We start from the raw sequence: 20,366 nt of genomic DNA, 5'->3' as shown, positions 1-20,366 counted from the left end.
TGATTCTCTTGAACGGTGGCCCTTGTTTTGCGGTTGTATTGCCGCTGCTTCAGGGCTTCACACCCCCTCCAGGTTTCAACATCATTAGGTGACACAAGGAGTCATGGACTTAGGCACTGGTCCTGGAGGCTGCCTAGCGATGCCTAATTTTTTTTTGTTTTGAGGTTTTAATTGGGGGGGGGGTTTAATGGTAGAACCAATTATTACACCACCGAGAACCAATTAAAACCCTTAAGTTAGTTGCCGGTAGGCGCGTTCTAGGCGCCTATCAGCGACTATCTTTCAGTGGCTTTTCAAGAATCTGACCCTAAATGAAAAAGACACAGTTGATGCAATAAGATTAGCTTTTGCTTCCCCATGTATTTTATTTATTCACTTTATTTAAAATTATTTCTAGACCGCCTAGCTTCAAGTCTAGGCGGGGAACAAAATCATATAAATACGATGAGTGATGGGATGGGATGTACTGTATTGCTTTTCTGTGATACAAAATGGTTTATGTAGAGATTCTTTGTCTGTACCTAGTTGGGCTCAAAATCTAAGCAAACAGCCGATAATGTCTAACCCCCCACCTCTTGAGCCTGTCGTGCCATATCTTTGTTGTCCTCTCTTCTTTCTTCTTTACATCATTTCCACCTATGCCTCTCGTCTCCCTGAACCTCTTTCTATCTTGCTGTGTTTTACTATGTCCTCTGTCATGTAATGAGAGGACAATGAGTACCAAGTAATAACCACAACAGTAATATCTCTGAGGGTTCTGATTCTATGCTCATATTACAATAACATTACTCGAAACTAATTTTTGTAATTAACTTGTGTAACCCCCCTTTTTCTTTAGTAAAAAAAAAACAAAAAACATCACTCCTCACAAAGCTAAAACTTAATGGGGTTTACCTTGTATCAGGGATTCTCAACCCAGTCCTTAGGGTCCACAATTAATATGCATGAGAACTTGAGGCCTGGTCTGAGAACTCAGAGACTACAGAAAAAATAGCACACCAACTGCAAAGGCTGGAAACAGGTTCTTGGGGCTAGAGAATCCCTCCCTCCCTTTTCACTCCATAAGTTTATTCCATAACTAGAAAATGTTTTCTAGCAAAAGCAAAATGTAAAACAACAACATAAGTAAAGAATATTTGAGAAAAGTAGGAAGAACAGAATCTGATGCATAAGTGTAAAGTGATGCAACTAAGATGGTTAAGGGGCTGGAGGAGTTGCCGTACAGTGACAGATTAGAGAAACTGGGCCTTTTCTACCTCAAGCAGAGGAGACAGAGGGGACGTGATCAAAACATTCAAGGTACTGAAGGGGATAGACTTAGTAGACAAGGGCAGGTTGTTCACTTTCTCCAAGGTAGAGAGAACGAGAGGGCACTCTCTAAAGTTAAAAGGGGATAGATTCTGTACAAACGCAAGAAAGCTCTTCTTCACCCAGAGAGTGGTAGAAATCTGGAATGCTTTTCCAGAGGCGGTTATAGGGGAAGACACCCTCCAGGGATTCAAGACAAAGTTGAACAAGTTCCTGCTGAACCAGAATGTACGCAGGTAGGGCTAGTCTCAGTTAGGGTGCTGGTCTTTGACCAAAGGGCCGGCATGAGCGGACTTCTGGGCACGATGGACCACTTGTCTGACCCAGCAGCAGCATTTCTTATGTTCTTATGAAATCAGCAGTTTCTGTCTTCAATGCTCATCCATTCCTAACCAGAAAAATGCAGCATAAAGCTGCATGAATAAATAATCATTTATATATCTTTATACATATTTTAAGCCAAGTTCAAATGTGGTTTGAGCTTTATACAGCTAACTTCTCCATAGAAGGTTAGACCTGCTATTTCTGTGTTCAGACCTGAACAGATAATACTAGACGACATTTCTCATAGACTTTTGAATGCTGATCACAGAAATGGCATCAAAACTTTTCTAACACTTACGATTTGCCAGAAATTTATTACAACAGGTACATCAATATAACATCACTAGTAAATAAATGCCTGGAGAGGCTAATGAATATGAGCTAGTTATTGCATGATTTGATAAGTTAATTAAACTGAAAAAATGTTGCAGAAATGTATTCACCAAGGTGAACTTGAGACCAGTACTACATGACGATAGTCTTCCTGTGCCAAAGCCACCAGACAAGTATACCATAGACACTGAATGAAGACAAAGCAGCAGACGGAACTTTGGACTTTGACAGTGAAAATGAGCCAGATTTCAAGCCATCACAATCAAACAAATTTCAAACTCAATCTGAATTAATGACTTGGACAATGAAGTGCACACTTCAGCCACATCTTGCAGGACAGAAATAATACAAGGCTATACTCTGATTCAGGGTCATAAATTCTATTAGATTAACACAGATTTATTGAAAAATAAATATTTTTTCCTGAAATTTGGTCCATCCTGCAAGTTATCTTGAAAGCAGGCAAATATCAGCGTGAGATAAATTATTATTATAGAACTTGTAGACCTTTTGAATATCGGTGCTCTCCATATAACTCTCGGCCCTATCCCAGCACACCTCTAACCCTTTCCCAATTTAATCTAATAACCTCTGACTGTATAGCAACTTACAGAACCAAAAGGTTATGAATTCTGTGGGTCATGGAACATGTGGCCAGAACCAAATGCTGATCACATAAGTGCATGTAAATATCAACCTCACCATACACCAGTGATCTCAAACTCATGGCCCGGAGGGACCACATGCCAGGTACTATTTTGAGGCCCTCGGTATGTTTATCATAATCACAAAAGTAAAATAAAACAGTTTCTTGATCATATGTCTCTTTAGCTATAAATGACAATATTATTATTAACACTTAGCCAAAAGGAAAGATTTATAAATATAAGAGTTTTACCTAATGCAAAATTGTCATTTCATTAATAAGACATTAACTATTTTTTTTCTGAGGCCCTCCAAGTACCTACAAATCCAGAATGTGGCCCTGCAAAGGGTTTGAGTTTGAGACCACTGGCATACACAGACAACCAGAGCTCGATCTTCTTGAGCTCTCATTGACCTTCAACTGTTCGCTCTCAGGTTTGTCCTCCTCTAACTCCAGGAAAATTTAACCCAGCTTTCTTATCTCCTTTCAAGTACAAAAATCACTTCAATGCCTTTTTTTGTGAATAATGTCCAGGTCCAGGCACGTATCCCTCTGCCACAGGGACCCCTCACTCTCCTGCACATTACTCCATTGAATCTCCTTGGGATCACTTCAAAAAGCAAACTGGAGACACATCCTCTATTGAAATGGAAAGGAAATGCCTCTCCTTTCTCTCCTACGATCTCCCACGGCTTCCTTTGGTGTACAACAGACCATGACTCACCGAGCCCCTCTTTTAAATAACCCTACCTTACTCTTAAGATACCTCCCTTCACTATTACCACTGCCTTTGAACGCTCATATCCCCAGAAAGTTTCTTTTATTTATCATAACCAGGTATGGTGCACTCAACAGACAGAAAAAGGCATTATTTACTCTTAGGTAAACCAGAGAAATCCATCAAAATGTGGCTCTACATAACTTTTTTCTGTCCCTAGTGGGCTCATAATCTAATCCCCTCTTTTATTAAGCTGTGTGAGAGGTTTTTAGTGCATGCCAATGAGGTAAGTGCTCTGACGCTCATAGGAATTCTATGAGCATCAGAGCATTTTTCCGTGCCGGCCCGTGCTAAAAACCTCTAGCACAGCTTGATAAAAGGGGCCGTAAGTTCTGTACCTGGAGTAACAGACAACTGGGTGACTTGCCCAGGGTCAGAAGCAGCTACAGTGGAAATCAAACCCAGTTCCCCAGGCAGTGGTGTAGAGAGGGTGAGAGGCACCTGGGGCTGGGGCTCCCCTCCCCATCTTTTTCTCTGCCCCCCCCTCCTCCCGCCACGTGCGTACACCCACTTCCCTACCCCATAGCTCTATCTCTTTTCTGGCACGAGCAATAACCCGCTGCTCGCGTCAGCGTCGGCTCTCCGTCCGATGCCACTTTCTAGGCGCAGGACCCGGAAATTACATCAAAGGGAGAGCCGACGCTGGTGCGAGCAGCAGGTTGGACTTGTTGTTCACGCCAGCAAAGAGATAGAGGTACGGGGGGGAGTGAAGCCGCGTACGCGCAGCAGGGTGGGGAGGAGGAGGGGTGTCGGTGACCAGGGAAGACCCCCCTCCCCCGCACTACACCACTGTCCTCAGGTTCTCAGTCCACTGAACTAACCATCTGGCTACTCTTCCACTCTGTTATATACTGTTTGGGCATGCTGGGAAGTTCTGCCTCTCCACAGCTCCTCCCTCCATAGACCTCCTAAGAGAAAAGCTCTAGGAAACTGAGATCTATACTCCCCCCCCCTTTGGTCCTACTCCAGCCTGGAATTTCCAGTCTCAAGTATCAAGTTAATTTAAAAATTTATTATACCACCTAATCAGGCTTCTACATCCTATATAATAAAAGGCTAACTCGCGCATGCGCACTCCTATTTGCGTGCTTCCATGATCAGTAGTTCCGTGGCCGCATGAGTGCGCATGCGCGAATCCCCGGACTGGACCCCAGCGCTGGACATCCTGCTCTCCTGTCGGCTCCTCTTACGAGCCGCACCAGCGCCTGACAACAAACTGGCCGCCTGACTTTCAAGCCGGTGGTGGCTCCTGAATCTCTGCTCTGCAGTCAGGCGGCGAGGGAGGCGGGGAAGGCAGCATGTGTGCCATTCCCTGCTCTCCACCTGCGGAGCGCCAGCTGCCGGCCGCTACCACCCCCTGCCCTCTCCGTCGCCTCCCAGCTCCAGCGGCGTAGGCAGCACTATAAACACGCTGCTTTGCACCCTTCTCTGCCGATTTCCTCTGCCGCGTCTCTGATGACATCATCGGAGACAGACGCGGCAGAGGAAATCGCCAGTAGAAGGCCGCGAAGCAGCGTGTTTAAAGTGCTGCCTACGCGGCTGGAGCCCCGAGGTTTGTCGGCGGTGGGAGGGTCAGGAGCAGGCCGGATCGACAACAGCAGTAAAAGAAGGGGGAGGGGCCAAACGGAGCAGGGAAGAGAAGGTAAGAGAAGGGAAAGGGGGAGTGGGGGAAAATGCTGCTACTGTTTCTACACAGGAAAGGGGGGGATAGGAGGGAAATGCTGTTGCTGCTACATAGGGAAGTGGGATAGAAATGCTGCTGCACAGGGAAATGGGGAAAAATAACAGACAGACAGCGGAGAGAGGGAGACAGAAAGAAAGAAAGACACAGGGGCAGGGAGAGGGACAGAAAGACAGACAGAGAGACAGAAAGACAGACAGAGACAGGGGGCCTGCGAGTCAGCGGGAGAGGGAAAGGGGGCTGCTTTGGGGGGAGGTGTGTGCTTGGGGCAAACAGCTTTGCTCTGGGGGGGAAGACAGAAGGGGCCATGGAGAGACAGGGAGAGGGAAAGGGGGCTGCTTTGGGGGGAGGGGTGTGCTGGGGGGAGACAGAAGGGGCCATGGAGAGATAGGGAAAGGGGGCTACTTTGGGGGGAGGTGTGCTGGGGACAGACAGCTTTGCTCTGGGGGGGAAGACAGAAGAGGGCCATGGAGATACATTTGGGGGGGGAGGTGGGTGCTGGGGGCAGACAGCTTTGCTCGGGGGGGAGGGGGAGACAGAAGGATACAGACAGCGGCCAAGGAGAGAGAGATAAAGAAACACAGACAGACAGACACATCTATTCTAGCACCCGTTAATGTAACGGGCTTAAAGACTAGTTAATCAATAAAAACATTCAAGTTAACAAACATATTTGGGGGGACAATTAACTAAACAGAAAGACTTATCCAAAAGGAAAAAAGGGGTCGAACTACAATGTTATAGGAAAGAAACACTGAAGCAGAGAACAAAAGGTAGGGGAAAGGCTAAAAGAAAGGAACTCAAATTGTCCTTAAAAGGGCAGTTGCTATTAAACAGCATCTTTAAAAGAGTAGGGGCTACTCGAAGGCGTCTTTGAAGAAGAATGTTTTTAATCTGGATTTCAACTGGTTTAAGTTTGTCTCCTCTCTTATGTGATTGGGAATGGAGGGTGCAGTGACCGAAAAGATGTTTAAGCGAATGGTATTGATATTTTTCAGAGAGGGAATATTAAGAAGATGTTGTGTAGCAGAGTGGAGCGACCTGAGGGGGGTATAGGGTATAAGAAATCTGTTTATAAATTCCGATTGGTTACAAGTTCTAGGGCTCCTTTTACGAAGGTGCGCTAGCGTTTTTAGCGCACACTAGCCGAAAAACTACTTCCTGCTCAAGAGGCGGCAGCAGCTAGCGCGCGAGGCATTTTAGCACGCGCTATCCTGCGCGTTAAGGCCCTAACGTGCCTTCGTAAAAGGAGCCCCTAGTTTTGAATGTAAGCAAAAGAATTTTATAAGTGATTCTGTGTTCGATAGGGAGCCAGTGTGTTTTAATTAGTAAAGGTGAAACATGGCCGAATATCTTTGCCCTCATACTAGAAGGGTTCTTTAACTTGGCTCAAGATTCCGAGCTCAGGCACTCTCCTAGTCATGACAACATATGTGACACAAAATTACACTGGAATTAGACCGAGGTATCTCTATACTAGCAAAGGTCTTTTACCATTTTTCAAGGTCATCTCCCACTGATGGTGCATCCTGCCATACAAGGCCAGGGTTTGACTCAGCTGTCACCGCCCTAGCCAGAAGACTTAAGAGGACAATTCTCAAAACTTACCGTGCCTTTTAACGTTGGTCACTAAAACGGCTCCAGAGAGTTTAACGGGGCAGTATTTTACCGGCCGATTATCAGAACAGCTCACTGTGGTCTTTTCCAAGCAGGATTTCAACTTCCCCCCTCCCCCACCCCTTGTGTTTTCCTTTCTTGTCTTTCTTTCCTATCGCATATTGTATTTCTTCCCCCGCCTCCTCCTTTGAACATGTTTGTGCGTCTCTGTCATTGTGATTACCTGACAAATTTTATATTTTTAGCTTTTTTAATTATGTACACTGCTTAGAAAATATATAAATGTGGTACTGCACTCGTGCATCTATATACAAGCTGTTCTTGAAGCCTACTCTACACCATGTAGAAGAATGCAAAAAAAATATATATCAGGGCTGTATTTCAATTAAACTTTTAATCACACGATTAAGGTGGGACATAGTTTGCAGTCAACTGGGGGGGGGGAGAAGGCACAGGAATGGTCAGGCATTTTCTCTCCTTCCTCCCCACATTAGGTATAATACCTTCACTGGTGGGGATGCCATAGCCCCGCCAAACGAATCTATTCCCAAAGCTGCCTCCTTCCTCCATGTGCTACCTCAAGACCAAGGCAGTGTGAGATGCCCCCAGCTGCTGATGCCAGCACTCCCCAAGTATGCTCAGCTCATGAACAAACTGGGCAAGCTTGGGAAGTGCATGTGTCAGTGGCTGGAGGAATGCTGCCGACTTCTCCACTCCTGAGGCAGTATGAGGAGGATGGGGGAGACTCAGACAGCAAATTTCTTTTGTTGATGGGGCTTCAGCTACCCCATCAGCCACAGCTTTGGAGGGGACCTGAGGCCAAAGGAGGAGGAGCCCCAATATCTTCCTTCCTCCCTGCCCCAGGTCCATTTTTCTCTCCATCGCTCCCTACACCAGGTCCAACTCTAATTCCCTCCCCACACAGTCCAGCATCTCTCTTTCCCGGACCCAATCACCGAGCCTGACAGACCCCTTGCCACCACACCAGCACCCTTTACCTTTGTAAATCAATCTTCGGCCTTACAATTGCAATTAGCAGCAGCCTCTCACTAGGGATGATGCGGGCTGAAGATTGATTTGCAAAGATAAAGGGTACCGGTGTAGAGAATGACATGAGGACAAACTTTTCCCCGTCCCTGTAGGAACTCAATTTCCCCCACCCCTACGAGTTTTGTCGCTGTCCCATTCCTGTAAGCTCTGCCTTAACTGCACAAGCCTCAAACACTTATGATTTTAAAGTGTTTGAGGCTTGTGCAGATGAGGACGGAGCTTAGGCATTGGGGGAATGAGGCATTATGACATCACAATCTGAGCTCTAGAATGTTGCTACTTAGGATTTTAAAGTGTTTGAGGCTTGTGCAGATGAGGACGGAGCTTAGGCATTGGGGGAATGAGGCATTATGACATCACAATCTGAGCTCTAGAATTTTGCTACTTAGGATTTTAAAGTGTTTGAGGCTTGTGCAGATGAGGATGGAGCTTAGGCATTGGGGGAATGAGGCATTATGACATCACAATCTGAGCTCTAGAATGTTGCTACTTAGGATTTTAAAGTGTTTGAGGCTTGTGCAGATGAGGATGGAGCTTAGGCATTGGGGGAATGAGGCATTATGACATCACAATCTGAGCTCTAGAATGTTGCTACGTAGGATTTTAAAGGATTTGAGGCTTGTGCAGATGAGGATGGAGCTTAGGCATTGGGGGAATGAGGCATTATGACATCACAATCTGAGCTCTAGAATGTTGCTACTTAGGATTTTAAAGGGTTTGAGGCTTGTGCAGGTGAGGATGGAGATTGCAGGGATGGGGCAGGAGCAGGGACAGGAAAAGAACTCAAGGGACGGGAAAATGAGTTCCCATGGGGACGAGGAAAAATGTGTCCCCATGTCATTCTCTATACTGGTGTGGGGATGGGGAGGGATGGGAGGGGGCAGGGTAAGAGAGATGCCAAAACATATAAGAGAAGGGAGGGGAGGCAGAAGGGTTGCACAAGCACACACATATTATACAGTATACCAGTAAATCCACCAAGGGGGTGTCCTAATTTTTTCACATGACTCTGTATATGTGTGTATATATATATATATATAATAAAAAAATGCTAAGCGCGCATGCGCACTCTCACCGCGTGTTCCCTGAGATCTGATCTGTCGGGATGTGCCGGCAAGAGTGTGCATGCGCACTTAGTATGTCACCACAGGCGAGCGAATGCGGAGTCCTGCCGTCACCTTCCCGAGCCTGCTACTTACTGAAACTGGAGGCGGAAAAGACAGCGGACTCCCCCCCTCCCCTCAGAGCAGGTCACACCGCGCCGCCCCTTCACAACGCCAGCCACAAGGGTGATGTCCATTGGCTGGCTCGGCGGTGGGTTGGCGTGATAGCGGCATTGGCTGCGCCTGCCTAGTGCCGCAGAGCAGCCAAGACCAAGGCGGCCGCCGATTGGCTGGGGCGAAAGCGCTCAGAAGCCCCAGCTGGGAGCACGATTCTAGCAGGTGGGTGGGCGTTGTGGCTCTCCGGGGGTGGGAGGCAAGGCTGTTAGAGTGATGAAGACCCGGCGGGGTGCCATGACGGCCCTGGGAGAGGTGGTCGTGCGCAGGGAGGAGGAACCGACCGAGTCATTTGTTTGCCTGTGGCGCTTGCACCGGTTTTGAGTCACCATCAAAAACTCTTTTCAAAGCGCCAGCTCTCTGTTTAATTTTAGCCTAAATTGTCACAAAACAAAGAGAAGCAAATCTTGCCCAGACTGACAGAGATATTGCGCAGCCTTCTCGGCTGTAATTCCAAGACAAAGTAAGTGATTTTGCATGAGAAAAAAAAAAAAAAAATCAAAAACAAGATAATTAGTCTGCAAGAAACTGCTACACCAAATGTTGAGTTTAAATGTATGATCCAAATAAGATTACATCACAGTTCAATAATAGACAACCATCTCCTGCATTCTCTCCCCCACTAAAAATAAATATATTTCAGACCTTAATTGGAAAATCATATATATGAAATCAAATTTGTGTATATATATAGGCAATTAATCCTGTTTGGGTAAAAAAAAGTCTTTCGCTCATTCTGCACAGACCTAATGAAGGACAGCCACAAATAAACTGCCTTAATCCAATAAAAAGGTCTCACCTACAGCTCCGCCCAACCCCGGACTCCTCGCCATCCCGCGCACCCCGGCCTCCTCCTCCTCCTCCCGCAGATGTGAAAAAAAATACAGAAATACTGAAACAGGCTAAGCACACACACACATATTCTAGCACCCGTTAGAAAGAAAGACAGGCAAAAAGACAAAAAGAAATACAGAAAGAAAGAAAGGGGGCAGGGAGAGAGAAAGAAAAGCAAACAGACAGGGGGGCCAGGGAGAGATACAGAAAGAAAAACAAACAGACAGGGGGCCAGGGAGAGAGACAGAAAGAAAGACAGACAGGGGGAGAGAGAAAGAAAGAATGAAAGAAAGAAAGACAGACAGGGGGCCAGGGAAAGAGACAGAAAGAAAGACAGACAGGGGGCCAGGGAAAGAGACAGAAAGAAAGACAGACAGAAAGAAAGGGGGCAGAGAGAGAGAGACAGAAAGAAAGAAAGAAGTGCCTAAGTCTACACATATATTTTAGCACCCGTTAATGTAATGGGCTAAAAAACTATATATATATATATATATATATATATAAGAACATAGAACATAAGAAGCGCCATCTCCGGATCAGACCTTCGGTCCATCAAGTCCGGCGATCCGCACACGCGGAGGCCCTGCTAGGTATTCACCTGGCTCATTTTATAGCCAACTAGCAATTTTTCTGGAATACAATCGTAATAATCAATATGTGTATAATTTATACGTATTGTAAAATGTAGTTAATAGCAGAGGCTCATTCAAACTGCATCCGACAGAAGCTTTGACGTCACTAAGAACATATAGAAAATCATAACAATAATAAGAATACGGAGAAAAATGTGTTGAGGGCTGGGTACTTGTGTAGTCCCAACCTCTCACAATTGAGGTTTATTGATGTGTTGAGGGCTGGGTACTTGTGTAGTCCCAACCTCTCACAATTGAGGTTTATTTTTCTCCGTATTCTTATTATTGTTATGATTTTCTATATGTTCTTAGTGACGTCAAAGCTTCTGTCGGATGCAGTTTGAATGAGCCTCTGCTATTAACTACATTTTACAATACGTATAAATTATACTCATTTTATAGCCAACCATATCTTTATATGCCTCTCTCAAGGAGATATGCATCTAGTTTGCTTTTGAAGCCTAGGACTGTCGATTCCGCAATAATCTCCCCTGGGAGAGTATTCCAGATGTCAACCACTCTCTGTGTGAAGCAGAACTTCCTGACATTAGTCCTGAACTTGCCCCCCCTTAGCTTCATTTCATGTCCTCTTGTCCGTGTCAAATTGGACATTGTAAATAATCTTCTCTGCTCTATTTTGTCAATTCCTTTCAGTATTTTGAAGGTCTCGATCATATCCCCACGCAGTCTCCTTTTCTCAAGGGAGAACAATCCCAGTGTTTTAAATCGATCCTCATATTCCAGTTTCTCCATACCCTTCACTAGTTTAGTTGCTCGTCTCTGCACCCTCTCCAGCAGTTTTATATCCTTCTTTAGGTAGGGAGACCAATGTTGGACGCAGTATTCCAAGTGGGGTCTGACCATTGCCCTATAAAGCGGCATTATAACTTTCTCCGATCTACTCGAGATTCCTTTCTTTATCATGCCCAACATTCTATTTGCCTTATTTGCCGCTGCCACGCATTGTGCCGACGGCTTCAGGGTCCTATCTATCAGTACACCCAGATCCCTTTCTTGTTCACTTTTCCCCAGAGTTGCACCTGACATTCTGTACTCGTATTCCTTATTTTTACTGCCTAAATGCATTACCTTGCATTTCTCCACGTTGAACTTCATCTGCCATTTCTCCGCCCATTTTTCTAACCGACACAAATCGCTCTGGAGTTCCTCACTGTCCTCCTGCGATCTGATTGCCCGGCAGAGTTTTGTGTCGTCTGCAAACTTGATGATCTCACTGGATGTTCCGTTTTCCAGGTCATTGATATAAATATTAAAAAGGATCGGCCCAAGTACCGAGCCCTGGGGCACACCACTAGTCACTCTCTCCCAGTCGGAGAACTTCCCATTTATGCCCACTCTCTGCTTTCGGTTTTCCAGCCATTTGCCTATCCATCTTTGTATATCTCCCTCTATGCCATGGCTTTGTAGCTTCCTGAGAAGTCTTTCGTGTGGAACTTTGTCAAATGCTTTCTGGAAGTCCAAGTATATTATGTCCACCGGCTTTCCACTATCAATTATATACACACACACATAAACATACACATGACTATGTATATATATATATATATATATATATAAAATAATAAATATAGGGATAAATTTAATTTCCAATTGTGATAACTTAAATAACTATATTCATATCACAATTTTTATTTGTCTAATGCATTGATATACTTTATAAACAGCATTAGTGTTAATGTTTTTGAAGTGATATGTTTTAAGTCATATGTTTTTTTGACTGATAGATAATCCCTTCCTGAGGAAGCTCAAGGCGAAACTCGAGTAGAAGGGAAGATAGATGTATTTTTTGGCTTCCAGAAATTATTATTAGTTACACAAGCACTTTATGACACCAGCTGCCTATTATGTGACCATCGGAGAAGTATCAACCACCACAAAAGATAAGTTAACTTTATAGTAAATAGAGGTCACATTGTTGTATGGTGGTACAGACATCAATAGTGCCATGATGGTCTGACGGCAGCCAATGTTGTGTGTTTTTACACTTGAACACTAAGGTTGTGGGTCTGAGCACTATTTAAATTATTAAAATAAAAATTGTGATATGAATATAGTTATGTATATATATAGTCATATGAATATATATATATATACACTCAGTTCTTTCTTAAGAAATGTTCACATATTGATGTCAAATCTTTTTTTTATTTATCTCTGGAAAAGAAAGTGATGTAATTGCAGGTAAACAACAAAAAATTTCCTTGTTTTACTCATGAAACAAAAGATAGCCACAAAAATGTATATTCTAACAAAGGAATAAATTAGGACACCCTAATAGCTAGTGTTACCCCCTTTGGCTGAAATAACTACAGTGAGACACTTCTTGTAGCCATCTACCAGTCTCTGACATTGGTCTGAGGAAAGTTTGGCCCACTCCTCAATGCAGAATTCTTTCAGCTGAGAGATGTTTGAGGGGTTTCTTGCATGTACAGCCCATTTCAAATCACCCCACAGCATCTCAATGGGATTAAGATCAGGGCTTTGACTCAGCCACTCCAGGACTCTCCATGTCTTAGTTTTCAGCCAGTTCTTGGTAGATTTACTGGTATGTTTTGGGTCATTGTCATGTTGCAGGGTCTAGTTTCGCTTCAGCTTTAATTTTATTACAGATGGTCTCCATGTTCCTCAAGCACCCTCTGATACACGGTAGAATTCATTATGGACTCTATTATGGGGAGCTGGCCAGTTCCTGCTGCAGCAAAGCATTACATTACATCACATTTATAGACCACAAAATCTCATGGATCGATGCGATTCACAAAAGATAGAAAAACTGGACATTTCCAGTGAAATACAGAATAATCGTTAATCATTTTAGTTCTCTAAAAATTTTGTGAATAACAATGATTTTAATGTGTGTTTAAGACCCAGACCTTCCACCTCTATACTTCACAGTTGGTATGAGATTCTTTTCCTGGAATGTTGTATTTGGTGTACGCCAAACATGTCTTTTCTAGTGTCTAAATAATTCAATTTTAGACTCATCTGTCCATAGAAAACTATTTCAAAAGACCTGGCGTTTGTCTACATTCTATCTGGCAAACTTCAGTCTGGTCTTGATGTTTCTCTTTGAGAGCAAAGGTTTCCTCCTTGCACACCTCCCATGCAAGTTAAATTTGTGCAGTCTCTTTCTCATTGTAGAGGCATGCACTTTCACATCAACAGTAGCAAGAGCCTGCTGTAGGTTGGTGGTCAACTTGCTTGGACGGCCAGACCTGGGCATGTTGGCACTTGTTTTGAAAGTCCTCCACTTGTACACTGTTTTTTGGACCAATTATTTTGAGATCTTTTTAAATCCCTTACCAGACTTATAAGCTGCTACAATCTTCTTTCTGAAGGCCTCAGACAGCTCTTTTGATCTCACCATGGTGTTCACTCTCACCACAGCAGTCATGAGCACACCAAACTAAATGTCTAAGGTTTAAGTAGGGAAAACCTCCTTCAAAATGCTGAGTAACGATGTTCTAATCATGTGTACCTGATGTGATACACCTGTGTGTGATTTGAGCCACTTTAAGTAGGATGATATGTTGGGGTGTCCTAATTTTTTCCTCAGTTAGAATACACATTTTAGTGGATATCTTTTGTTTCATCAGTAAATCAAGGAAATTTTTGTTCTTTACCTGCAATTACATCACTTTCTTTTCCAGAGATAAATAAAAAAAGATTTGACATCGATATGTGAACATTTCTTAAGAAAGAACTGAATATTTCATGGGGTGTCCTAATTTTTTTATATGAGTATGTGTGTCTATATACATATATACACACATACATACACACACATACATACATAAGTACATATGTACATCTCCGGATTAGACCTTCGGTCCATCAAGTCCGGTGATCCGCACACGCGTAATTTTAGTCACCCATATCCCTCTATGCCTCTCGTAAGGAGATGTACATCTAGTTTGCTTTTAAATCCTAGAACGGTGGATTCCGCAATAACCTCCTCTGGAAGAGCATTCCAGGTGTCCGCCACTCGTTGCGTGAAGCAGAACTTCCTGATATTTGTCCTGGACTTGTCCCCCCCTTAGCTTCAGTCCATGTCCTCTTGTCCATGTCACATTGGACATTGTAAATAATTTTTTTCCTGTGTCAGGGGCACCTACAGAAAACATTATGGTGGGGTACAACCAAAAAATAAGAATGTAACGGAGCAAAATTTTACAAGCATTTATAAAATTCAGTAATCAGTAACATTCATGTTGCTCTGGATAAGGGAGATCATACATTATTATGCAAAGCCAGCATAGCAGTAAAAAAAAAAATCTTCTACAGTGCTGGTTACAGGGAGCACCCTCCATCATATTGACCCTGGAAAAATGTTTTTCATAATCTTATGCTATTGGAAACTAGAGATGTATACATTCAAGATCTTTTACCTAAAGCACAGAGTCTAAAGAACTCCACTTAGAAACACTGTTTTAATTTGAATATTCCACCCATACTCTTTTCTGAGAAATGAGGAGAGGAATAAGAAGAAACAGTGAAGGGGGTTCTATGGAAAGATAGATCTTGGATATTCCAGGAGAGGCCATAAAACAGTGCAGGCTCTTGCTAAGCAAAAAAATTCCTCTTTGATATCTTTATGATTGATATTCCTGTGAACTGTTTTTGTCTTATTTTGGAATTAACCCTTTAATTGGCAGATGGTGAAAACGGCTGCTTAACACAACTTAGGGCCTGTTTTACAAAGCCGCGGCTGCGCTGCGGTAACGGCCCCGAAGCCCACAGAGATTTAAAGGTCTTCGGGGCCGTTGCTGCGCGGCAGCTGCTAGCACGGCTTCGTAAAACAGGGGGCTAATGTTGAATGAGAGCAACAGTGCAAAGTAAGAGACATTTGGCGATGCAGATCTCCCATAAGAATTTACTCAGTTAAATCAATAGAAGTGGCTAAATTTTCAACTGGGTATATTTAGAAACATAAATAACACAGAAAAATAACCCAGAAATCTTTTCTATCAAAATATCTAGTTTTTCATGTAGATCCTCAGCAGGCTCTTTCTTCACTATATATCATTCATGCAAACACTGCATGAGCCGCTCTCTTCATCGGATCCATTTTAATGTCTAAAGTGCAAATAATGAATTCTTAGGCCCTCTTATACTAAGGCGCGCTAATCAATTTAGCACGCGCTAAACGCTAATGCGTACATGTTAGTCCATGGACGAATTAGCATTTTGCGCATGCTAATTCAATTAGCGTGCACTAATTGGTTAGCACACCTTAGTAAAAGAGGGGGTTAGTGTAGGTTAACTACTTTTTTTTATAATAAAGTTTTATTGTGAAATAGAAATAGAAGATAAAAGATACAATATTCTGGGAACAAATACAACCAGAAACCAAAACCAAAACACACGATGAAAGAGTCTACTGTATGGTGTCTGCGCGGAGACAAATGGACCCAACCAAGAAACCAATTACTAACCCCCCTCTCCCATGCCCCCCCAAAGCACTTTACTACTTATCTTATGTAGTTTTATATTCAGGGAGCATCTCTACCAACATGTCCATGTTTCATTAATTCTTCCTCGGGGTTGAGGCTCTCAACATATTTAATATCTTGTGGAATTCTTGAATATATCAACTGGCTCCACAGTAATATCTTAGCGCAGGGGTAGGGAACTCCGGTCCTCGAGAGCCGTATGCCAGTCGGGTTTTCAGGATTTCCCCAATGAATATGCATGAGATCTATTTGCATGCACTGCTTTCAATGCATATTCATTGGGGAAATCCTGAAAACCCGACTGGCATATGGCTCTCGAGGACCAAAGTTCCCTACCCCTGTCTTAGCTACTGGTGGCCATCTTCCGTAAGAGCCATAGAAACACATGTTGCTTCTGAGCAACAATGCCAAATAAAGGGTTAATAAACAAAACTTTAAATTCATGTTGCAAGTAAATCCAAACGTCTTTTCTAAAGCCAGAAAAAATATAATCACAAGCCTCTAGCTCTAAATATTTGCCCAGTTGCTAATTAACAATAAATCCAGGCTCAAAAGACTTCTTAAATGCTTCTAACAACTCTGATTTTAATCCCTAATTTCCTTGTCATTCAGAAACAGGGGTGAAATTTGTAAAATTCCAAGCTGGCTCTGAGCTACAAAAGAATTGTTTTTAAAAGTGCTGAAAATGTATGCACTTGGAATGGCAAGCTCCGACAGTTAGCTACACTTTATAAAAAGCCAACTGTATCTGACACATTTTAATAACCAAACTCCAAAGGAATTTAAAAAAACCCCCACAAAACTGCATTTTAAAAACCAAGTACCACTGAAACAGAAACCTCTTGAGAAACTGAATTTTTTGGAGAACCTTTCTCTTCTTGTGGCAATGTATTAACTCTTTAGTGGTGCTACAAAACTTCTCATCCTGTTCTACGTAACTTGAAAGCATACAGATATGATTTTGGCAGGGAAGGATACGTTTATTGCCCCGAGCACAGAGCGCTAGCAAAAAGTGTCCCCTCTGCAACATGAGTCATTTTTCAGCCATCTGATCCTCAAGATACCAGTTTGACAAGACAAAACTGATATAGTGGTATAACTATGAAAACAGCTACCCATGAAACATTAATACAGCTTGAAAACTCTGCATCACCTGTTTCAGTGAAGCCACCTTACCAAAGTTACCTTTTATCCCACATTTTTATTTTGTGAGCCAGCGGACATAGAACAGCTGTATAAGAACCAGAACGCCTTGCTTTGGTTTAGTAGTGGAGAGGAGAATGAACAGGGGTAGCATAATCAGGAATAATTTTCTTTATCAAGAGTATCCCTTCTACCAGCATAGCATAGCCACTGACTTTTTTTGGGTGGGGCCTGATGTGCACTGGCTGATGCTAACATGTTTGTCCACCTCTTGCTCTCTTTTGGCTGGCCCGATCCCAAAGTAGAGGGTCCATGGCTCATCCAGGCCCACCTAAAGCTAGACCTTTCATAGGCAGATTTAAAGAGCAGCCTTTGAAGCTCTCTGGCCTTACACTAAGGGAAATCCATTAGAACAGCGGTTCTTAACCTGGGTTCGACCGAACCCCAGGGGTTCGGTGAGTCAGTCTCACGGGTTCGGCGGAGATCAAAACATACCTCCGACCCATATAGCGCTTCGGTCACGTTCAATCATCTATCAGTTATTCAGTGATTTTGATCAAGTCTGATCGTGTACTCGGTTTCTTGATCTATCAATCAACAGCAGAAGTCACACTGATTTGCAGTAAATTTCATTATTATGTTATTATTATTCGAAATATAGGAGAACTTTTTTGTTTTCAAAATTGATATTTTTTTTTCCCTCACTGTATACCTATGTTTTGAATTTGTAAAAATCATATTTTATTTTTCCAATAAAGAAGGTTCGGTGAACACGCATATGAAACTGGTGGGGTTCAGTACCTCCAACAAGGTTAAGAACCACTGCATTAGAATGTAGCACAGTATCAGGGTTGTTGGTTTTTTTTAAATACTGTATTTAATTCAAACCTGTCAAAGTTCCAAAGGTACACTGAAATCATCCACATAAAATAATTCCATCCACGTAAAAATAAATCATCCACATAAGAGATTTATTTTTATGTGGATGGAATTATTTTATGTGGATGATTTCAGTGTACCTTTGGAACTTTGACACTTTCAAATAAAGTCCATTTAGGAACATCGTCACTCCACAGAGGGGTGTTTTGTTTTTTTTGTTTTCTCTGGATTTTCTTCTTTGTGGATATTTTGGGATCAATTCCTTTTGTTTTTTTTAATTCAAACCTCACACACAAACCAAGAGCATTTAAGGAACCTTCGGGAGCTTGCTCTAACAATTGTTTCTTGCACAAGGCAAAGAGGAAATTTGTTGGAATGGTAGCAGATTAAAAAAAAAAAGGTCAGGAAGGGGGAGGGGCAAACTTGAGGGAGGAGCGCGTGAGAAGAGCATGCTGTTTACTGCAATCCATAACTTTTAATAATATATACCCAGAAGGCAGAATAATGTATGGTCCCGGAAGGACTGACAGACTGCTGACAGCAACCTCTCAAGGAACAAAACAAAACAGGCCAGCACAGCAGACCTGTCCCAAATCTCTCCCCCCTCCCCCCCCCATTTTAATTTCTACCTCAGTTTGGAAGCAACATTTCGCTTCCCGTTCCTCCTGTCATTCTTCCGCCGGCTATACTATGCCCCTCCCCCACATAAAGACGCCAAAACCCAAATTACTAAAATCTTAACTGTACTCCTAGACCTTTCAGGGAGCCGCCATCGCCTAATTATCATTCAGACCGATCCCCAAGGATTGAACCATCAACTGGGGGTGTCAGGTGCCCAACCTTAGTGCGCCCCTCTTTCACAGGATCCCCATAAAGCCGGGTTTGTGGACGTGGCAAAAAGAAATGTTCGTCCGGAGCAAAGATCACCGACTAAGAGTCACGTCTATGCCCTCTATATTACGCACAGTATAACGCTGCTGAACTCCAGCAATACAGCGAATAGGTAGAATAACGGTGATTTCTGGGGGGGAAAAAAATTATCTACCGAAATGTACCAAAAGGAATAAAACACCTAATTAATTACAGGTTCTTGATGAGATCTGCAGGACCTTTTATACCACTTGCCAGCAAAACAAAAAGACCATTGGTCCAAAGACGGCAAAGAAATATATTTTAGAATCGTTCGTAAAAAAATATATATATATCCGCTCAACAGCAGCGGAGAAAGGCAAAAGCCACATCAGACAATAACTGTCCACTTTTTCTAAAAATGAAAAAAAAAAAGTTGTTTGAAACCGATCGTGACCTACAAGTATGGTTGTATATATTTTACTACCTTTTTCAACTACCAACTTAACGGAAACTTTTGCACAAAATATGAAAACAACTCCCAAAAGGGCGGCTCTTTCAGCACGGCAAGCGGGAGTCAGCATATGCCAGGATTTAGCCTCAGATTTGCAAAGCCCACTGGCAGTAGGGCGGGGCCACAAGGTCAGACCCTACCCCGCAAGTTTGAGCACCTCAGATCTAGCGACGCATGCACTAAGGGACGCTCGGACTTGACGTCCCGTACATACACAAACGCCTCTTATAACCCGGATTAGGAGAAAACCGATTTCTTCTTTAAGATTCTGTAATCCGTAAAATCGATAGGACTCGAACTGACCTAGCCCGGAAAGGTTTAGATCTGGAGGAAAATAATATTCAGGACTGAACCTAGTACACCTCAACTATAAACGCTGTTTGGAGCGAATCCACTTTTCCAACGTGAGCGGAAATGTGTGTATTTATTGGGGAAGGAGGGGGGGGGGTGAGGTGCCGCTCTTCTCCCTTTGGGTCTCTTTACCTGTTCTGCCAGCCCTGGATGAGGTTGGTGTATTTGCTGAGCACTCCCTCCAGCACTCGCCCCCTTGTCCTCCCTCTGCTGCCGGGCGACGAGCCGGCCGACGCGGGTCCGCTGCTGCCGCTGCCCCCACCGCTTTGCCCCTTCTCCATCGCCGCCGGGGGCTGAATGCAGCGATCCCCCCCCCACCCCGGAGCCCCTTCCAGGCACTGCCGCTAGGACTCCATCCGCAGGAGCTTCCTCCCCCCTTCCCTCCCTTCCCCGAGCACTTTCACTGCTGCACGAGCAAATCTCCGCCCCAGCAGCAGTTCCACCTCCTGCCCTCCCCCTTCTCCACTACCACCAACCCGGATATACCGGAACCTGCCCGAGCCCAGGGCAAACAGTTCCACTTCCACTTCCACTCAGACGGGTGTACACGTGGGGTTGCACTTGCAGCAATCTTTTGGGCTTCCAGAAACTCCCAAATATCAGGAAGTAACTCTGCATTTGCTCTTTTTATGGGGTTTGTTTGTTTTTTTGAGTGGGATCGCAATACTCTCCAGAG

General features: G+C 43.6%; 1 protein-coding gene across 2 annotated transcripts in view; it reads right to left on the bottom strand.

Moving 5' to 3' along the window:
• The window catches only part of OSBPL10 (oxysterol binding protein like 10), a 365,516-nt gene extending 345,500 nt beyond the window's left edge, over positions 1-20,016 (bottom strand). The window contains exon 1 of one of the 2 annotated variants that reach the window (XM_033930110.1): positions 19,823-20,016. In XM_033930110.1, the coding sequence (XP_033786001.1) occupies positions 19,823-19,971 (149 nt within the window). In that variant the 5' untranslated portion in view covers positions 19,972-20,016. The remainder of the gene's footprint in view (positions 1-19,822) is intronic. The other variant, XM_033930109.1, reaches the window with a different exon arrangement.
• Between the last annotated feature and the right edge of the window lie 350 nt (positions 20,017-20,366).

This window comes from Geotrypetes seraphini, chromosome 2 (assembly GCF_902459505.1).
Source record: "Geotrypetes seraphini chromosome 2, aGeoSer1.1, whole genome shotgun sequence".
In the NCBI taxonomy this organism is placed as follows: Eukaryota; Metazoa; Chordata; class Amphibia; order Gymnophiona; family Dermophiidae; genus Geotrypetes; species Geotrypetes seraphini.
The sequence above is the reverse complement of the archived record's forward strand: the minus strand, read 5'-3'. Positions and strand labels throughout refer to the sequence as shown.